At 45.1% G+C, this 18,726-nt stretch overlaps 3 protein-coding genes across 5 annotated transcripts; all 3 read left to right on the top strand.

Moving 5' to 3' along the window:
- Positions 1-97: 97 nt before the first annotated feature.
- On the top strand, positions 98-8,184 carry agfg1b (ArfGAP with FG repeats 1b). 3 transcript variants are annotated; one of them, XM_053883312.1, is made up of 12 exons: positions 99-606; positions 2,654-2,747; positions 3,007-3,122; positions 3,228-3,366; positions 3,430-3,586; positions 3,702-3,812; positions 5,167-5,311; positions 5,614-5,705; positions 5,768-5,860; positions 5,924-6,082; positions 7,002-7,096; positions 7,175-8,184. In XM_053883312.1, the coding sequence occupies exons 1-12, from the start codon at positions 440-442 to the stop codon at positions 7,232-7,234; spliced, it is 1,428 nt and encodes a 475-aa protein (XP_053739287.1). In that variant the 5' UTR covers positions 99-439; the 3' UTR covers positions 7,235-8,184. The 3 variants fall into 3 exon arrangements, with proteins under 3 accessions (XP_053739289.1, XP_053739287.1, XP_053739288.1); XM_053883313.1 differs by having other exon boundaries at positions 100-606; positions 5,614-5,693; XM_053883314.1 differs by lacking the exon at positions 3,702-3,812 and having other exon boundaries at positions 98-606.
- Positions 7,833-10,838, top strand: fbxo36b (F-box protein 36b). Its single transcript, XM_053883315.1, has 5 exons — positions 7,833-7,901; positions 8,272-8,416; positions 8,836-8,944; positions 9,144-9,316; positions 9,388-10,838. Exons 2-5 carry the CDS (start codon positions 8,321-8,323, stop codon positions 9,625-9,627), a joined length of 618 nt encoding a protein of 205 aa, XP_053739290.1. The 5' UTR covers positions 7,833-7,901; positions 8,272-8,320; the 3' UTR covers positions 9,628-10,838.
- A 2,909-nt stretch (positions 10,839-13,747) lies between these two features.
- Positions 13,748-18,233, top strand: grk7a (G protein-coupled receptor kinase 7a). The gene is made up of 4 exons (XM_053883310.1): positions 13,748-14,477; positions 15,194-15,649; positions 16,661-16,941; positions 17,022-18,233. Exons 1-4 carry the CDS (start codon positions 13,881-13,883, stop codon positions 17,359-17,361), a joined length of 1,674 nt encoding a protein of 557 aa, XP_053739285.1. The 5' UTR covers positions 13,748-13,880; the 3' UTR covers positions 17,362-18,233.
- The last annotated feature ends 493 nt before the right edge of the window (positions 18,234-18,726 follow it).

The raw sequence follows: 18,726 nt of genomic DNA, 5'->3' as shown, positions 1-18,726 counted from the left end.
GGAATCTATAAATGAAGTCATATTTTTTGTCTTTAATTCACTTTAAAGGAACGAGATCATACTCTATTCCATGAAGCTGGTGTTTCTTGGGTTTATATGAAAAGAGGAGGTTTGCCTGCTTTTGTTACTACGTTTCGCCACACTCCGAAATATTAATGTCTCGTCCAAGTCTATTTGAAAAGTCTGTGGTTGAATGGCGATGTGTTTTACGTACATTGTTCAGCAGGAACAATTCCAAACCGGTAGGTGGCGCGTCGCTCGTGAGAGGCCGGTTGACTCGTCATGAGTTGAGTCCCAGAAGAAGTAATTTGTCAATCGCCCAGTCTCGGCAAGTGTCTGCCTGGCCACCGCGGCAAGTCTGCCCGAAGACGCCCACCCTCTCCCGGGTCCTGGACCGAACTCTCCCCGTTCCCGTGGCAGCAGAAAGCCGTTCCCGGTCATGGCGACGAGTGCGAAGCGAAAACAGGAGGAGACTCATCTGAAGATGCTCCGGGAAATGACGAGCCTGCCCGCGAATAGGAAATGCTTCGACTGCGACCAGCGCGGCCCGACCTATGTCAACATGACAGTGGGCTCCTTCGTCTGCACCACCTGCTCTGGCATCCTGTGAGTTCCGTCCGGGTCCAGTTATCGTTTTGCCGATCACACCGTTCATGAACATTGCCGTCTGCCTGCCGCTTCCCCCGGCGCTGGCTCCGTTAGCCTGCGTGCTAGCTTTAATTGATACATCCAGACAGGTACCGTTTAGTTGGAGGCCGTTCATTTTGAGCTGTGTCCCTGAGACGAGGCATTTAAATCAGCTCTTATATGAATATAAATGCGGGCGGCCTGTTACTCTCAGCGCTCAACGTGGGGTGTATTTTGCTGCCCAGGTGAAAGGCAGGACGTTATTCGGGGAACCTCCTGGAGCTGAACTTTACCGAGCAGAATACTCTCCTATAGGTAAAGAAGGAGCCGGGTGGGTCCCTGAACGCGTCATGAGTGTTTGTGGTGGGCTGAGTTTGGAATGTTCCCGTAAAGTTGTTACAAAATCATGACTGAAAATTCGTATAAACTTGAGCAATAGCAAATGACGCAAGTCGTGTAGTCACCACACACCAGAGTTGGTCACATTTTGAATTCAAATAACGGTTCAAAACTATATGGTGTTAATCCGTAAAAACAAAACACAAAAAGTAAATTGAATGATTCCAGCGTGGCTCTTCAAATAAACTATGAGACATGAATTTAACTCAGCAAATCCACATGATAAAACATAGCAACACTGAAATACATTTTTAAACCTTTTATTTTAATTATTGTTGTCTAATTGTTTTGTCCTTAAAAGATCCAGAATAATGGGCATATTGTACATAAACTGTCTTATTTTTTCCACTTATTTTTGCAATTGATATATAAATGTTCTTATATTAAGCCCCACTCTTGTGTTTTGATTTTCAAGAGTTATTTTGCCTGAACAAAATGGATTTGTCGTCAAGAATAATGAGCTCCAAATGAGGTTGCTTTCTTAACCAATGACTCAAAAACGATGCGGCATCTTTATTGTGCTTTCCTCTTTTTTGTGGAAAAATTAGCTGGCAAATATGCATTGAGCAGCACTTCCCATATCCTGCCAGAAACCCACATCCTAGCGGATTCTTTCGTCTCTTCCATTTCAAGTTGTTTGACCTACTGACTGAAGACACGTGAGCTGAGTCAGGTTTTGTATTTTCAGACACCACCTCCAAGTCCCACTGAGGGTTCTGACAGCTGATTTCTGAACCATTTATTACAGCATACACTGTTCGGAGTAACAGGAAGCATTTGGGTTGGAGGCGGAGAAACACCCCAGACCAGATCAGCATTCCTCAACAGGGTCAACCCATGGGGTCAAACAGCCATTCACCACCCCTATAAGCAGTTCAGTGTCTAGAGAATTCATATAAAATCTCTTCACTTAGTAAGCGCATCAAAGTGTAAATCTGGATTTTAAAAGTGCCAGATTAATCAATGCAGTAGTAGTATGTGTTTTAAAAGTTTACTTCAGTCATGCTGTTCAGTTTATTTTACATTTCAGTGGCCTACATTTGTGACACAAATGCTATTAAAAGTTACTTTTGCAGTCATTATTGGAGAAGGCTGAACACCTGGATGTTAAACATACTGCTTTTATTGAAGTTGTTAATCTCGGTCCTTATTTTTTTTTAATCCCAAGTGAGATTTAAACAATTGTGGGTTTGAATCCTGGTGCTGAGCCCTTAAGCAACGCCCTGTATGATTGCGTCATTTTGCTTTGGAAAAAAGTGACATGTAATTTACGTCCGTTTTACTCCAAAGTGGTCAGTAAAACTCTTGCTCCAGAGTCAGGTTGTGTGAAAGTTGTGTCTATGGGTGTATAGTGGGCTCTGCATGTTTCCTGTGGGGCGCAACTGGAATGTTAAAGTAGGTGTGACGCCAGTTCCTGTTGCAGTTATGAGGCAAGTGAACAATATTGAAAGCTTTCTTTAAGCTCTTTTTCCACCAGATTCAGGACGGTGTTTATTGTCGCCGCCAACACTTCTATTTCCCTTCATGCGGTTGTGTTTGATCCGGCGCTGTCGAATACTTTGTTGTGTGATTTACAGAAATGAAACTGTGGTTCTGTCGAGCTAACAGATCCGACTTCCTCCCACAGGCGAGGGCTGAACCCCCCACACAGAGTCAAGTCCATTTCGATGACCACATTCACACAGCAAGAAATCGAGTTCCTACAGAAACACAGCAACGAGGTAAGACCTGCGTCGCCAGAAAAAAAAGCTCCACAATCACCTCCACCTGTCTTTAATTTAAACGTGGTATTCGGGCATTTTTTTCGGAGTCCTCCTGCTCCGTCAACTTTATTGGAATTCCTCTACTCCTGTTTCTCCTCATCCCCTCCCCCCTCTTTACTTTCTCTCACCTCACTCATGACCCCCCCCACACCATGCAAAAAAAAAACCCCTCCTAAATTCCCACTCTTCTTCTTACTCCCCCCCGCAATCCCTGTAGGTCTGTAAACACATCTGGTTGGGCCTCTATGACGACAGGACATCAGTTGTTCCAGACTTCAGAGAGCCACAGAAAGTCAAAGAGTTCCTCCAGGAAAAATATGAAAAGAAAAGATGGTATGATTGTGAAATATGTTTTCAGAGTGCAACTCATCCAAGGCTAAATAATCCATGATGGCAACAACAAACAAAATGCTATGCATTAAAACTGTGGCTGTGCAGGTACGTCCCTCCGGACCAGGCGAGGGCGGTAGCGAGCGTCCAGGCCTCAGTGTCTGGCTCCTCGGCCAGCAGCACTGGCAGCACCCCAGAAGTCCAACCTCTAAAGACTCTTCACCTCAACAAGACCCCACTCCGTCAAGTAAGCGCAAACGTCCTGTTCCTCTCATCACAACGTTCCGTTTTAAAGTCCCTGCTTCTGCAGTCTCCAGGCCTGGCCCGGTCCCACGCTCACAGCGCCGCCCAGGAGAAGAAGTTCGACCTGCTGTCGGACCTGGGGGGCGACATCTTTGCCGCGCCGCCAAGTCAGACCGCCAGCTCCACTAACTTTGCCAACTTTGCACATTTTCAGAGCCAGCCAGGTAGGACGCCTGGTCGGTCCGGGTGGGGGGGGGTTCAAGTCCAGATGTTCCATGCACATTACACATCCTTGTGTTGACCTCACTCATGTTGTGTGTCTGTGTGTGCGTGTGGCAGCGCCGCCTCAGGGTAACTCAAACACCAACTTTGCCAACTTTGATGCATTTGGAAACACTGCAATTCCATCCTATCTGAGCACATCACCCCCCTCAAAGTCCCATTCATCAGGTACCGCCATCATCCATGTCCAGTGTGTCTTGTGTGACTTCCCTCTGTGTTTCTGATGTTGCGGCACTCTGTTGACTCATATTCCGTTGTCATCGTAAGCCTTTAACAGCTCAAGTCAACAGGATCCCTCCTCTCAGTATCAGAGTTAAAGTCCATTCTGCCATATGTAGGACAAGTGCCCCTGCTGGGGCTCAGGTTGCCTTCATATTTGAGGATGTGAAACCAAAATGTCTACAGAGGGTAGAACAGCGGGTTTTTTGGATCAATTTTACATGGAAAATGCAGTTTATAATTGTGTACTTCAAATTCAGTTTACACTTGCTGTCTTGTATGGGGCTAGAATGGCACCAGCTTACATTGGCATTGAAAAAAATAAGTATGGAAATATATTCTTATTTTTAATTTTAATACGTTCAGCCAATATTCTATTTTTCCATTCCTATATTCTTTTTTTTCAGTCAATATTTTATTTTCAATGCCTATATTCTTGTAGCGTTCAGTGTTCAACAGTGTTCATGCGCCACATCGAAGATGTTGAATTCCACTGGAAATCCTCAGATTTTACTTATTTCGTGACCAGAATTATACATATTTTTCAGCCATGTCAGGTCTGGGGCGCTTCATCGAACACTAAACACCAATATGCAAATGACATGCAGACACGGCGCAAACCCCGCCCCTTCCCACTCCCCGTTCATCCCCTCTGCATCGTCCTCGCCCTCCACGCTGAAACGGTGCCACCTTGAAGAGAACTCGAAAGACCAACATTGGCATTGAAAAAAAAAAAGTTGGCTGAAAACAAGAATATAGGTATTGAAAAAAAATATTGGCTGAGAAAAATATAGGATTTGAAAAATGGAATATTGGATGAAACATTTTTGCATTGAGGTAGAAAACTATGTATGTACAAAAATTCAAAATAAGAATATATTTCTATATTTATTTTTTCAGCCAACATTCTTTTTTTCAGCCAATATTCTTTTTTTCAATGCCAATGTAAGCTGGCCGCATTCTAGCCTCATAGGGGTCTTCTTTAGCTTGGCTTTTATCACCTTGGTTTAAACTGTCTTTTATTATTGGCTTTGGTTTTTTAAGTCGATTTAATGAATACGTTTCTTGGTTTTGTGTGAAATATTTTCTGGATTTGAAGATGAATTGAGCTTTAACCTGGCGTTCATTGACAGAACCTGCGCTCTTGTTTTAACTTGTTGGCAACAACAGAATTTTATGTAGAAGAAACTTAAATAGTTTTAAAGTGTTTTTTGAACGGCTTGTTGTTTATTTAAATGTCCTTAAATTTGGCGATGATTCCTGTCCGCGGCTGATTTACGTTCCGAAATGTCTCCATCAATAGGAGGTGGCGTGCCAATCCCGTCTCTGTCCAGTGCTGTTCCTGCCCAGTCGCAGCCCGGGAGCTGCACAGAGGACCGCTATGCTGCTCTGGCCGAGCTGGACAACGAGCTCAGCTCCTCGGCATCCACGGGCAGCAGTGTGCAGGGGTGAGGAACTGCCAGCTCCTCTCTCAGTGACGCGCGCACACACACACTCGCACACAATAGCACTGTTGTTGATGGTGTTCATCCGAAAGGAACAGTCAGTGAAATGAGCAAATTGGGCTTTTGTGGACGACGGGGAGCGCCATGAAAGACGCTGAAGGAGCATCTACTATTTGTTGCTCGGGCACAAAGTACACAGCTGCTACTTTCAGTGGCTCATTACACACATCTTGCGAGCAAGCAGCTTTAAAAATAGAGCGTGGAAAAGCCTTTGTCGCTCCCTAATCTGAAGGCTATCTTTCCAGGAATTTGTTTGGGCCGGTGCTTGGTTCCTCCCCAGCCCAGAATCCAGCGGTTCTACCTGGAATGCAGCCAGGATTTGGCGGTAAACCCTCCGGTGACGGCGCGCTAGCTTGTCACGACTCTCCCATTTGATCTGACTGTTAAATCGTGTTGCAGCCGTCGCGTCCACAAACCCTTTTGTTGCCGCTGCCGTGGCTCCGGAGATGGCCACCAATCCGTTCCAGACCAATGGAAGAGGGCCGGCTGCAGGTACGGGCCGCCTGCGTTGGGTCCTTAGAAGGCTCCTTGTGTACACATGTGTGTGTTTTGTAGCTTCCTTCGGTACGGGCTCTATGAGCATGCCCGCCGGCTTTGGAAACGCCTCTTCCTACTGCCTCCCAACCAGTTACAGCGGAACCTTCCAGCAGCAGTTCCCTGGCCAGGCTCCCATCCCTTACTCTCAGCCCGGGGCCTACCACCCTCAGTCCAATGGTCAGTAACCTCCGTGTCCCTGTGACCTCTGACCCTAGCTGCGCCCTCAATGTCACAGTGACGGACACAACACTCTGTTTCCTTCTTTATAGTCAGAAATAGGTACTTTTTATCAATGAAATTCCATAAGATGAGCAATATCTGAGTGTTAGCAAAGCACATATGCCGTTTACATTTCTCCACTGGGAGGGTCATTTTCAGGCACAACAGGGAAGCTAAACTCAGCAGGTCAATAACAACTGATGGCACGAGTTGCCCAGCCATTTCCTTAGGCTGAGAAGTATCTATCAATCTATATTGATTTCCAATAAATACATACTGAATTGATTTGTTTTATAAAACAGTCAGGGTTGGTAAGAAAAGGGATGGCTCATTTTGTGAACATAAACCCAACATTTTGACTCTATGACATTCAATATATATAATCCATACTGAAAGATTTCTGCTAAATTTTCCAGCGCGTTCTCGTTCATTCCCTCCTCCTCAACGCTACTGCCACCTACTGTCCGTTTGAGCTCATTGGCACAGAATCAAATTTAAAAAAAAGTGTAATAAAGCTGGTGTTGGTTACCAATAACAGGAAATATACTAAAGTAAAATGAGTGAAATAAGTCAACTAAGTGAAGGATATTTTACCCCAAATTATGTAGATCAAATACATGACGGACAATTGCATAAAATCGCAGTTTGGGTGAAATGTTTTTCTCTGTAGGTTATAATGCAAAGAGCTCATTTAAATTAAAGACACATAAGTATTAGGTCACGGTAAAATATAACAATTCATGTTAAAAAATAAAAACCTTTATGATTGTTATTGTTATTATGCCTTAGCAAGAGTCATCAGACACAGACATCATGCTCTAGTTATTCCCCATATGCAGAATTTTAACGTGTCATATTTTCATCACGGCGCCACAAGGTCCAGCATTTCCAGTCTACGGTCCGAACAAAGCCTCCATGACGCCATTTGTCCAGCCCATGGCTGCGCCTGGCCTGTCCAATAATCCGTTCATGGTGAGTCTTCTCAGCATCTGCAGCACGTTCCTGAAGGCATCTGCGTCCATCTTTAAATGGTTCCTCTATCACTGGCAGGCGGGAGCTCCAGCCGGGCCGTTCCCAACAGGGTCTTCCTCCACCAACCCCTTCCTGTAGCACAGCTCCCAGTCCTCACCAGCAGAGGGCAGCATGCAGCACATATTCCACAGTTGTCACACTATTAGTGGCAGTACATTTCCTGAAAAGACTTTCTCAAGCAAGTTTACACGGCGATGAAGGAGGACAAAGGACTATATTGAATACTAGACTGTTATTGGGGGGGGATGTACTGTTTGGACTATATATGATAGAATATTATATACTTTTTATTATTTGTTCATGACTGTAAGCTTTGTGCATATCATCATTTGTATTCAGACATAAGTATATATATAACTATGGGGAGTATACACACACCTTGTGGAGAAACCACTGCATATTATTGCAAGTAACCAATTTTAATATTCTTTCCATCATCTGTGGTTGTATGAAAGTGTGGGAATGCAGTTTTTTTTTAAAGGGATGCAGATTTACAACTGCCATGAGAGAAAGGTCACGCTGCCGACTGAGCGGTTGAAAGTGAGGCCACCAGTTTTGCGAACTTCTGCAAGCACAAATCAAAGGCATCAAGGCCACGCCCGCTTTGTCCTGTAAGTCAAACATGAATGGAAGGTTATTACAGACCTCCAGCAATGGTTAAAGGTGTCGCGGGTGACACCTGACCAAATTTCCCTCTCGCATGAGCGGAGGAGTCCGAGACACCTCGGTTGTCTCACTACAGGAGGTGAGAGCGGCTCGAACCTGGAGAGGTGTCCGTTTATACAAACTGTCGTGTCCGTCGTGGGTCTTTGTAGCTGAAATATAGCTGCCATTTTAACCTAAAAGATACTGTGCTGAAATGACAATTCTGTTTTTACTTGTTTTACTGACTTTTAATGAACTTGGGTTCCCATTTGTGCCACCAATAACTAACTGTTAATGTGTCTCTTGGCTTTGCAAGGATAGGTAAGTGATGTGTACATATATAAATATATGTATAAATAAATTAAAGGATTTTTAACAAATGATTTGTCTGTAACATGATTATTATTTCGCTTTTCTTCTGGCTTAAATGGAGAGCCTGCTGTTTGGTTTATCTCTCCTCCGTCTTGCAGTTCAGGACCTGACTGCCTGAGGCAGTTGTCAAGGCAACGGGTAACAAACATGGCGTCTATGTTGCCAGACCCGCTGTTGGAAATTGCAGGTCCGGGTGTTGCACCTGACAAGAACTTCTACTGCCTCACTGTCTCTATGACGGAGGTAAGTGGCGCTAACTTCACCACGCACACGCAAAAGCTTTGTTTGGAAACTTTGGCAATGTTTTTGTTTTTTTTGTTTAGCAAGCTAATGAAGTTTTGCCAACAATTTTCCTTAAATACAATGTAAAATTTAACGCTTCTTTAGTTTAAACTATTAAAAAAACTTTCATTTCCAGAGGAAAATGTTTGAGGATGCGTGTTGATGTCACAAAAGTGGTTTAATAATGTTAAAAACACGCAGTCTTCACGAATATATTTCCGATTCAAAGACATATATATTCATGGGTAATAATATGAATAAATAATTGTGTTGTTACACAATGACCTTATAAACTTTTTATGTGCGTTGTTTATAGAAAATGCGTTTAAACACCACCCAAACTTGTTGAGCAATAGATGAAGAAATACCTATGTTTTCAGGTAATATGGAGATGGTGGAAGATTTCACCCAGAGTCATCGACCGGATGGCCAGACCTGGAGAGATGAAGGAGAATCATGAAGACTTCCTACTGGACATGCCACTGCACAGTACGTGGTATTTTAAAGCCTGGATTGATGCTCCTCTCAGGGGATTACTTCACTGCAGATCTTTCACAGAAACGTGACGCAGTGGCGTGTAGTTGTAGGGTACATTGTCTTCCAGTAAGAACTCGAGTACACTGGGTTCTAAGAGAGGACGGTTGCTTTCTTGATCACAAATATGATGGTTAAAAGCAGTTTTTTTCAGATCTCATCCAGAAGATATTTGGATCAGGAATCTTGCTGTACGTCAAGGGCCTGTGTGAAGGTTCCTATGGTTACATAAATCATCTGTCCGACGAGCTTATCTTGCGGATACTAAGTTACCTTGAGCTGGAGGACATCGCTCAGTTTGCTGTGACCTCGCGGAAGTTCAGACGGGTGAGTTGGACGCAGAGAAGGGGCTTTTACAGTCAAGACTTCTCTGTTTCATTGTCTTGCTCTGGCTTCAGATCTGTATGTCGGAGGAATTTTGGGAGCTGGTGGCGAGGCAACGCTGCAGCACGCTGCCCCTGGACGTGGAGACTCTGGCGGGCGAGGTGGGCTGGCGCAGCATCTTCTTCGCCAACAAAGTCGAGCTGCAAAAGATGATCCGGCGCAGCAGGGAAATGAAGGAACAGGAGGCAAATAAGGAGAAAGAAGAGAGCAAACTGGAGGTGTCCAGTAGCAGCAGCTCAGACTCCAACCCCTGAGCCCTGAACCTGGTGATAATCCTGAGCCAGATTCCTAAATGCCGACCAAAAACATCTTAGAAAGCTATGATGCTCTCACTAGGATTCAGTCAATCTGTGACGCTGTGGATATATATGTAGGGGATCAGACAACCACTTGTGTATAGATCCACTCCGCACCCTGTAGCAGACCATGAGCTGCTGCCTTCAGCGATCTCCATCCTCTGCACTGACATCTTGAGAAGTTTATATCCCAGATATCTCAGGAATTTAAGGACCATACAGCTAAACTAGCACAATGAAAGTCACTCAGCATGCATCAAAAACAAAAGTAAAAGATATATATATTTGTGATCTCTTAACGTAAAATGTAATTGAAAATTAGTTAAAAAAACGGTCAGGAAATGAGAGACAAAGCGCTACTAGGTTGCAGCTGTAATAGCTTTCCTCAGTTGCCTGGGTGACACATTGGGAAAGCTGTCGTCTGCCTGAGACTTGGAGTTGAGCAACTGCTCCTCCAGGTTAAAAAGGCAGTGGTCATTGATACTCTGGCAGGGGGAAGGTCTCTGCAGTATAAGCTTACGGACGCTTTGATATATATATAACAACTATGTGCACTGAATCGATGAACCTGGCTGTCTACAGCAAGTTTTCCTGACCCAAGGCTTTGTCCATGGTCGAGCCATCACCTCTTTCATGGAGCAGGCGGCCATCTTGTCTATGTTAAAGCACGTCCCATTTGGAATTCTAAGTAACCCATTAGAACAGAAATAGATGTAGAGAAACAGGTCCACCTTCAAAAAGCTGCCATTAAAACCACAAAAAGCCAACCATAAAATTTCAATGAAAAACAAATATGGAACATTGTTCATAAGCTTTAATCTTTAAAAACACCAAAATAACAATGAAGTTTGGTTTTCTTCAGAAACAACTGTGACATCACATTAATACAGTGCAGTTTTTTTAGATGGACGTTTTGGTGAATTGCACAGATTCTTGACGCAAAAAAGTTTATTTTCAGGTCTGGCATTAGCAATGCCATCTTTTTTGTTTTTAAACTCTGTAACCCAAGAATGTTTTAGTCTTTGTTCCATTAAAAAAAATATCATTTTATTTTTGACACGTCTTTTTATACATTTTTATTATTTTTTTTTTGCAATAAATAATTGAAAGATCATTTTGTCTCCGCATGCGACTGGACCTCTGTTCTAGTACCAGTATAAAAACTCCACAAAACATTCCACAATTCTCCTGCCTCCGTATATTTAGCAAGACTTACTATCTTCTTAGCTGTCTATATAAGAGTCAGTGTCCCGGCTGCATTTATTTATATCAGCACACTCGCTGCCTCTGGCGACTAACTGGATTAGGTCGTCTGCATTTCGAGTCTCTCCTGAAGGCGGCGCACTTAGAAAAAGAGATCAGTATGTTTCTACCGCTGTAGTTATGATTGTGTAAGAGGCCAAAGCCATTTAGTTCATGGATATTTATGTGAAGAAAATAAGTAAAAAGAGCTCGTACTCCCATGTTGATGTGAACAGAGCTTTTTTTCCTGCATATTTTTTACATCCTGAATTCCACAGTGAGTTAAACGTTGTACCTCAAATGTTATGACTCAAAATCCATTTGAAATGTTAAACTTACATCAGATAATTCCAGTGGTTGAGAAGTACGAGGCCATGCTTTCAAGGCTCTGCCATCCAGGTGTTTTGTCGTCTGCGGGAACGAGAGTTGGAACCCGTGTAATTTGCCCTGGGAGTCAGCAGATTAACCCTCTGTCAGCGCTTAAGCTGGCTTTGCTGTTATGTACGCCTTGTTTGTGTTGTCAGGGGGCAGCAACCGGCACCCAGTTCTACTCTGTGGGCTTCACCTTTCAAACGTATTCTCCTGCAAACGGCTTCTTAAAACGTAGCCACACGCAGAGACTGTTTGACTCACATTGCTGACTGGTCGAAACCTGGATTCCAGTTGAAATAAAGAGCTGGTTCTGAACCAGTAGCCGTCGTCACCATTGGCTTGAGGGAACCTGTAAGAGGATGGAGCCAGACCACGTAGACCATGCAGGTGATCACGTGGGCACTAAGATGAACATGAAATCATCTTAACCTTTACTCCCTAAGATGGAGCTAATCCTCCTTTAGCTGCACAGAAACAGGCCACACAAAGATCTCAAGATGTCAAAAATGCCCGACTTGTTACCTCTGCCTGAACCGCCTGTTGAGCTCGCGCCGGGGTCAAATTGGATTTCAGCTTCAGCCTCAAGCATCACAGCCTCATTTGCATGTTTTGGAGTCCAACTCTTCCCTCAACCTTTTGCTCAGTATTTTCCAAGATATTTTTAATTCTCCCCTGAGAGCTGGATTCCGGTCATACTGTGACAACATATTCTCTGACTTGGTAAAAAAGGTGGTCTATTTAAGTCACCCCAAGAAGCTTAAAAGTACCCGACTGACACTATTATCCATTTACATGATTAGCATTTGGCTAGCAGATATTTATGGCAAAGGGTCGTGAAACCCAGGAGTCCAGAAAGACTCTGGTCACGGAGTTAAGTTTATTTATTCAATTTTCTTTCACGCCCCAGTGTTCCAGTTTTGGAGAGCAGTGGACCCCTCTTTTGAGATGCTTGACATCACTCAATATCAAAGTTTTATCACAGAAGAAACTGAAGCAAATCGTGTCAAAGCCTTCGGCTCAGTGTCAGGCATCATGAGTTCCAGAAGTCAGGATTTAACCTCAAATCCAGGGTCAAACTGCAACAGATTATATGTGGGTTTGCAGGGAAGCGTCCTGCTCTTTTGATGATCTGATGGTCGTGATCACAATGGTCCCTCTTTTCTGTCTGAATGTCTAGAAAGTGAATTCATGAATGCTGGCAGAGTGGTTTGTTTCTTTTCTGAAATGTATCGGTGATGCGAAACGAAAGGGTCTTTCTACTCATGATGGGGCTTCATGAAACAGTGTCTTCACTTTAGTGTCTTCACAATATATATATGTCTCATTGGTTCAAAAGATTTTAGAGCAGGGAGCGCCATCTAGAGGACGCAGATTCCTGAAGCCCATTCCTACTTTGTACTCATGATAAAGTATCACATTTGTTGCTTACATTTCCCGCAAATTCCCACCCGCCTGGTCAGAGGAATCTTATCAGAGGCCCAGACTTCCCTTGAACTAGAACCTGCTCCACTCCTGGGGAATTCCAGAGGCGTCTCCACGGCAACTGGGTGATGCACCAGAAGATAGAAATAACCTATTTTTAGACCAGGCTTCCTGTGGGAATGATGATGTTCCCCGCTCTGGGTGGTTCTGGGTCTTCACGATGGCCTCCCCCTAGTTACTGAGGCCTGTAACACTGTACTAGAAAGGTAAGTGGCAAGACGCCAGAGCTACCTTAACTGGCTTTGCTAAATGCATGGGGAGCAGAGGTTCAGCTCGCTTCTCCAGGAGTTCCTCTCTGGATCTCAGAGAGAGAGTCGCTGTGGAGAACCTTCCGCTGCTTAGAGCGAGGCGTAGTGATGTACCTATAGCATGTGACTAAATGAAGGGCTTTGTCTTTTAGCTCAGCTCTTTCTCCTCCTTGCATCCCTCTGAAATCTCTCTGCTTTCAATCCAACTTCAAAGGCATGAAGATTTGGGATGTACCAGTCGGGCCGCCATTACGTTCAATGAACTTCTGCCTTTATATTTTTGCCGTTAAAAAACATTGAAATTTGACTCGCTGTATCACTACAGCGGTGCCAAAAGCTGGTGGTTGAAGGGATGAAAGAGCAGAGGGAGGAGCAGACATGAACTGGGAGAGAAACTCGATAAGGAAGGCGTTTAGTCCTACGTGTTGACCACCGCTACCTTTCTTCAAATAAAAGATGCAGCGGGAGATTGGAGTGTTTTCATTTGCTGGTGTATCAGGTGATTCTCAGCGTTGTAAAAGGTCACCGGAGCACTGTCAGAGACTATGAGCACCGTGAACAAGTTTAGAGAGCTACAAAGCCTCTTACGGCAGAGCCCGCTTATGCTTCCCTTTCCGTGCACTGCATCCTCGAATAGACCGCACAAAGATCCTTAAGTCGAAATCCCTCCCTGGTATTTAATTCTAAATGAGTAATTACTGGGTGTGTCAGTGTGTCTTAGGTTTGCAGGTAGGTTGGGCAGAGGAGCTCACTTTCGACCTTGCACCATCACAGGCACAGCGGCAGTTGTACGAGGGCTTCCCTGGTGTGCTGCTGCTGAAGAACCCGGTTGGCTAGGGGGGGGAACGACCACAAACAGCTGCCAAAATGTGTGACATGGGGGGACTGGATAACCTGGTGGCCAACACGGCCTACCTGAAAGCCCAAGGAGGGGACGACAAGGAGATGAAGAAGCGGCGTCGGAGCTTGGCGTTGCCCAAAAGCGAACAGTGCTCCGCCACCAGAACCGCCATCGAAAAGGACTTTAGCACCATCTGTGAACGACAGCCGATCGGGAAGAAGTTTTTCCGGGAGTTCCTGGCGAGCAACCCTGCGTACAAGCTCGCTGCCGATTTCCTGGACGAGCTGTACGACTGGGACCTGGCCGAAGGGGCGACCAAAGACAAGTCCTGTCAGAACATCATCAACAAGTTCTGCAAGGCCGACTCCAAGACGTTCCTGGTCTTCCTCACCGGGGAGGCTTCCGAGAAGTGCAAATCCGTGACGACGGCCAACTTTGAAGAAGTGATGAAAGGGAAGGTTCAGGAGAACGTCAGAGAGTATCTGAAGGGGAAGCCGTTCACAGATTACATGGCAAGCCCCTTCTTTGATAAGTTTCTGCAGTGGAAAGAATATGAGAAGCAGCCCATCAATGACAAATACTTCTACGAGTTCAGAACCCTCGGAAAAGGCGGCTTCGGAGAGGTAAGTCAACCTAGCGGGAAAGTACCTCTCCGTACCCTGACAGCTAAAACTGGCTTTGTCATGAGAACAGACATGTTTTGGGAGAGGGAAGTTGAGAGATTTCGAAGAAATGGTCACATGCTAAAATGTGCTACAACTGTTAGCATTAGCACACACTCCCAACAAAGGGAGCTTAAAAGACGGGAAACTTTAAGATGTTGTTCATACTTACAAAGGATTTAGAGGGATTTACAGGGGACCGTAAACTCACAATACTCAAAGACGTATTTGCCGGGTAATTGTATGTGAGTGTAATTGTTGCAACCACGTTTTGGAGCTTGGTTGAGAAGCGCTAGTGTTAGCCTTGGATATAAACTGAATAGTTGAAGAAGGCTAGTCATAGCTGGGTTTTTTTTTAAATGAGTGAAACTACAATGGAAAACAATTGACATGGGAAGCTCGGGTTGAATTATGCTAATGCTAAAGTACCAAGCGTGAAGCCTTGAGGAACTCCTCGTCCTTCTGAGGAGCTGGACAGAAACTCGATTTTAGATATATTGCACCAGGAAAACTTCTCCAAAGTGCATCATTAGTAGATGATGACCTTGAAAATAAATGTACATGATCTTCATTAGCATTGTTGCTAAATATACACTTGTGATCCCAGTAAATTCCAGTAAAATTGAAGCTTCATTGTCCTTGCTTGCCTCGTAACGTGACATCATGATGTTCCTCAGGTGTGCGCCGTGCAAGTCAAGAACACAGGACAGATGTACGCCTGCAAAAAGTTGTGTAAAAAGCGTCTGAAGAAGAAGGGCGGCGAGAAGATGGCTTTGCTGGAGAAGAAAATCTTGGAGAAGGTCAACAGCCTGTTTCTGGTCAACTTAGCCTACGCCTACGACAACAAGACCCACCTGTGCCTTGTCATGACCCTGATGAACGGCGGAGACCTCAAGTACCATATTTACAACATTGGTTATGACGGCAAGGGAGTGGACAAAGGCATCGAGATGAAGCGTATCGTCCATTACACGGCGCAGATCACCACCGGCATCCTGCATCTGCACGAGATGAACATCATATACCGTGATATGAAGCCGGAGAACGTGCTGCTCGACAGTCAAGGCCAGTGCCGACTCTCCGATCTGGGTCTGGCCATTGAGATTCTCCCGGAGAAGACCGTCACACAAATGGTAAGATCGACTGTCGTAACCTTTGCCACCTCGAGTGTCCAGTCAGCAGACATCACATCCATGATGGATCGAGACGAGTCATCTTGAGGACACCACCGTCAGCAAAGCCACACTTCATCTCTTCCTGTCTATGTTAGCTTGCGGCTAAAACTGAACGTCCTGGACAAGCTGTCAGTCCCAATGGGGGTTTCACCGTAAATCCGGACAGGGATTACTAGATTTTCCAAAAGATCACTGCAACAGTAGCCTTTGAACCTGTTATATAACTCTGCTTTAGTGGGCGGCCATTTTTTTTTTTTACTGATGAGATGGTTGGGAAATGAACCCATCTCTTCAAATAATTCAACACTTTCTGTTTTGTCTCTTAATATGAAGGTCCAAGTTCACTAAACCTCCTTTTGGGAGCCATTGATTTTAGTTAAAATATATATATCGGTAATATACCACCTAGCGCTTCACACTCCACTTTTCCGCTGCTGTTATGGGAAATACCACCTTAAAAAACAGAGCTCTTGTTACACAGCCGTGACTGTATATTAGCCATATCGTGGTGGTACAGCACCGCGGTGTTTCGCCTCCATCTCACCGTAGCAACGAGTAAGCCCGCTGCTCTATGACTGTCCGCTAAGCTCATTACACATTACGTTGATGATGTTCAGCCAGCCGAGGAGACTGGGCTAACCTCCTGCGCTGGAGGCTAGCTTTGGCCCCGTAATCCTCTTTGTGGGTATTACACAAGTCTGTCCCTGATCAGATTGACAGACCCAGGTAAAAATGCAGAGCATGTTGGTTTGCCAACAACATTCTTTGCTTATCGATATAAAGGCGTTTTTGGTAAATTTGGATGAGTTAGTGAGTTAAGATGGACTTTTTGAGCAACATATTCATAAGACGGATGGTGAGCTCATACAGATGTGAGCACCAGTTGGTCTTCCACCATCCTTTATCTTAGATGTAACACCAGGCTGTGCCCATTCAAAGATCCTCACCACACACTTGTCTCTGCTCCAGGCTGGCACCAACGCCTACATGGCCCCGGAGATCATCAGTAAGACCCCCTACAGGACGTCGGTGGACTGGTGGGCTCTGGGCTGCAGTATCTACGAGATGGTGGCCGGCTATACCCCTTTTAAAGGCCCTGACAGCAAGAAGGAGAAGGTAGAGAAGGAAGAGGTCCAGCGTCGTATAGTCAACGAAGAGCCCAAGTGGGAGCACAAGTGTTTCGACGCGACCACGAAGGATATCATCCAGCAGTTCCTCAAGAAGAAACAGGAGGAGCGCCTGGGCATGAAGTAAGTAGACTCCTGAGGGTTTGAGATTGAGGGGGGAACGTCTTTGTTTATCAATGTCGCGTCTCTTATTTGACCACTAGGAACAACAAGGAGGACCCCAGGAAGCACGAGTGGTTCAAGACCATCAACTTCCCGCGTCTGGAAGCTGGACTAGTGCCGCCTCCATGGACGCCGAAGCCCAACGTCGTCTACGCCAAAGACACTGGCGACATCGCCGAATTCTCTGAAATTAAAGGCATCGAGTTCGACGCCAAGGATGATAAATTCTTCAAGGAGTTCAGCACCGGCGCCGTATCCATCCCCTGGCAGCAGGAGATGATCGAAACAGGACTGTTTGACGAGCTGAATGATCCCAACAGGAAAGAAGGAGGAGGAGACCCCGACGACGGGAAGAAGTCCGGCACGTGCATCCTGCTGTGAGCCATTTCAAAGTCACCACGCACAGCACTTTGGCTTTCCTCAGCTAGATGCAGCTTCACATTGCTATCACAGATGGTTTTCACGACTGAGCTAAAGCTGAGCATCTCTTCTGAGGCGAGGGCCACGTTCCACTCTGCTCTCCTGCGGGGGCGCTGAGGATCCCCTGCACCCGAGGCTTCAGACAAAGAGGATTTGGAAGCATCCTCTTTCTACTTCTGACTACTTCTAGACAGCGCTCATCAAATCCTGGGCCTCACAACATCTTCAGATGACAGCAACTGAAGAAGCCAGAAATCATGTCGCATTCAACAAGGCTGTCAAAATGGTGGGACTTTCTGAGGAGCTCGGTACAGAGATGGATCTTTAGAATTTGAAGCCGTTCCTGAACGTCACCGGTTTACCATACATGAGAAGTGCTTTCAACGACAACAGTAGTTTTCACCCAAACCTTAGCAGCTGACCTCATACGTACGTCCGAATGGTTTATTTGAGTTTTATAAAATAATGATGTATATATTGTACATACTACGGAGATACACTACGTCACTGTCTATGCAAATAGAGAGAGGAGGTCTGGAACGGATGGTTGCTTGAAAGCGGATACCCCTCTGCTCTTGGTGCTATGAGGCGTTACCTAGTCCAGTAGTTATGGACCCGACTGAGAGAAGCAGCCGGCCACGGTACCAGAGTTGCACTGAGCTCGTAGACACTTGAACTAGCAATTTAATTCTTCCATTTCTTGTCTTGTCAATCACGTTTGGGAGGTTTCCAAACGCTAGTTCTTGCCACAAGTGTAAATGCTTGTACCTGTACATATAAAACGCAAGAGGGTCGGCGCCCGGCGTCACCATAGAACTATGAGATATGAAGAACATTTGAATAAAGTAAAAATATGTCTTTTAAAAGCTTTGTGTGTGTGTGTTTATGACTTGTCAAAACACATTTTATATGATAAGAAAGAGGAGGAAGGAGCTGTGAATTATTAGGGGTGAAATACGCTACTGATAAAACACATTTTTAATTCAGTCCAACTTTAATCCGGGTCAGGACGTACTCCAAGTCTCAGCAAATTGCCAAGTTCAACTCTTAGCCCATAAGGCGATAACCAGTTATCCTTTCGTCTGCCCTGCTGGGCTTCAGTCCCGGCATCTTCTCCGAGTATCGTGGCTGGATTCCCACAGTCATGGGTGTGATGGCTAAAAAGCCTAAATGGGAAGGAGAGAGTCTAGATCAAAGAGTGATGTTTATGATGGGATGAAGGTCGAGTGAATCACTCGCTGGTCCTCTCCTGGGTCTCGTGCAAAGTCATCTAGAGACCGGAAATCTCTGAGGTAAGTCATTACTGTGGAGGCAGAGAAGGACCGA

Source organism: Synchiropus splendidus, chromosome 13 (assembly GCF_027744825.2).
Source record: "Synchiropus splendidus isolate RoL2022-P1 chromosome 13, RoL_Sspl_1.0, whole genome shotgun sequence".
Taxonomy (NCBI): domain Eukaryota; kingdom Metazoa; phylum Chordata; class Actinopteri; order Syngnathiformes; family Callionymidae; genus Synchiropus; species Synchiropus splendidus.
This window is presented reverse-complemented; position numbering and strand designations above follow the sequence as displayed.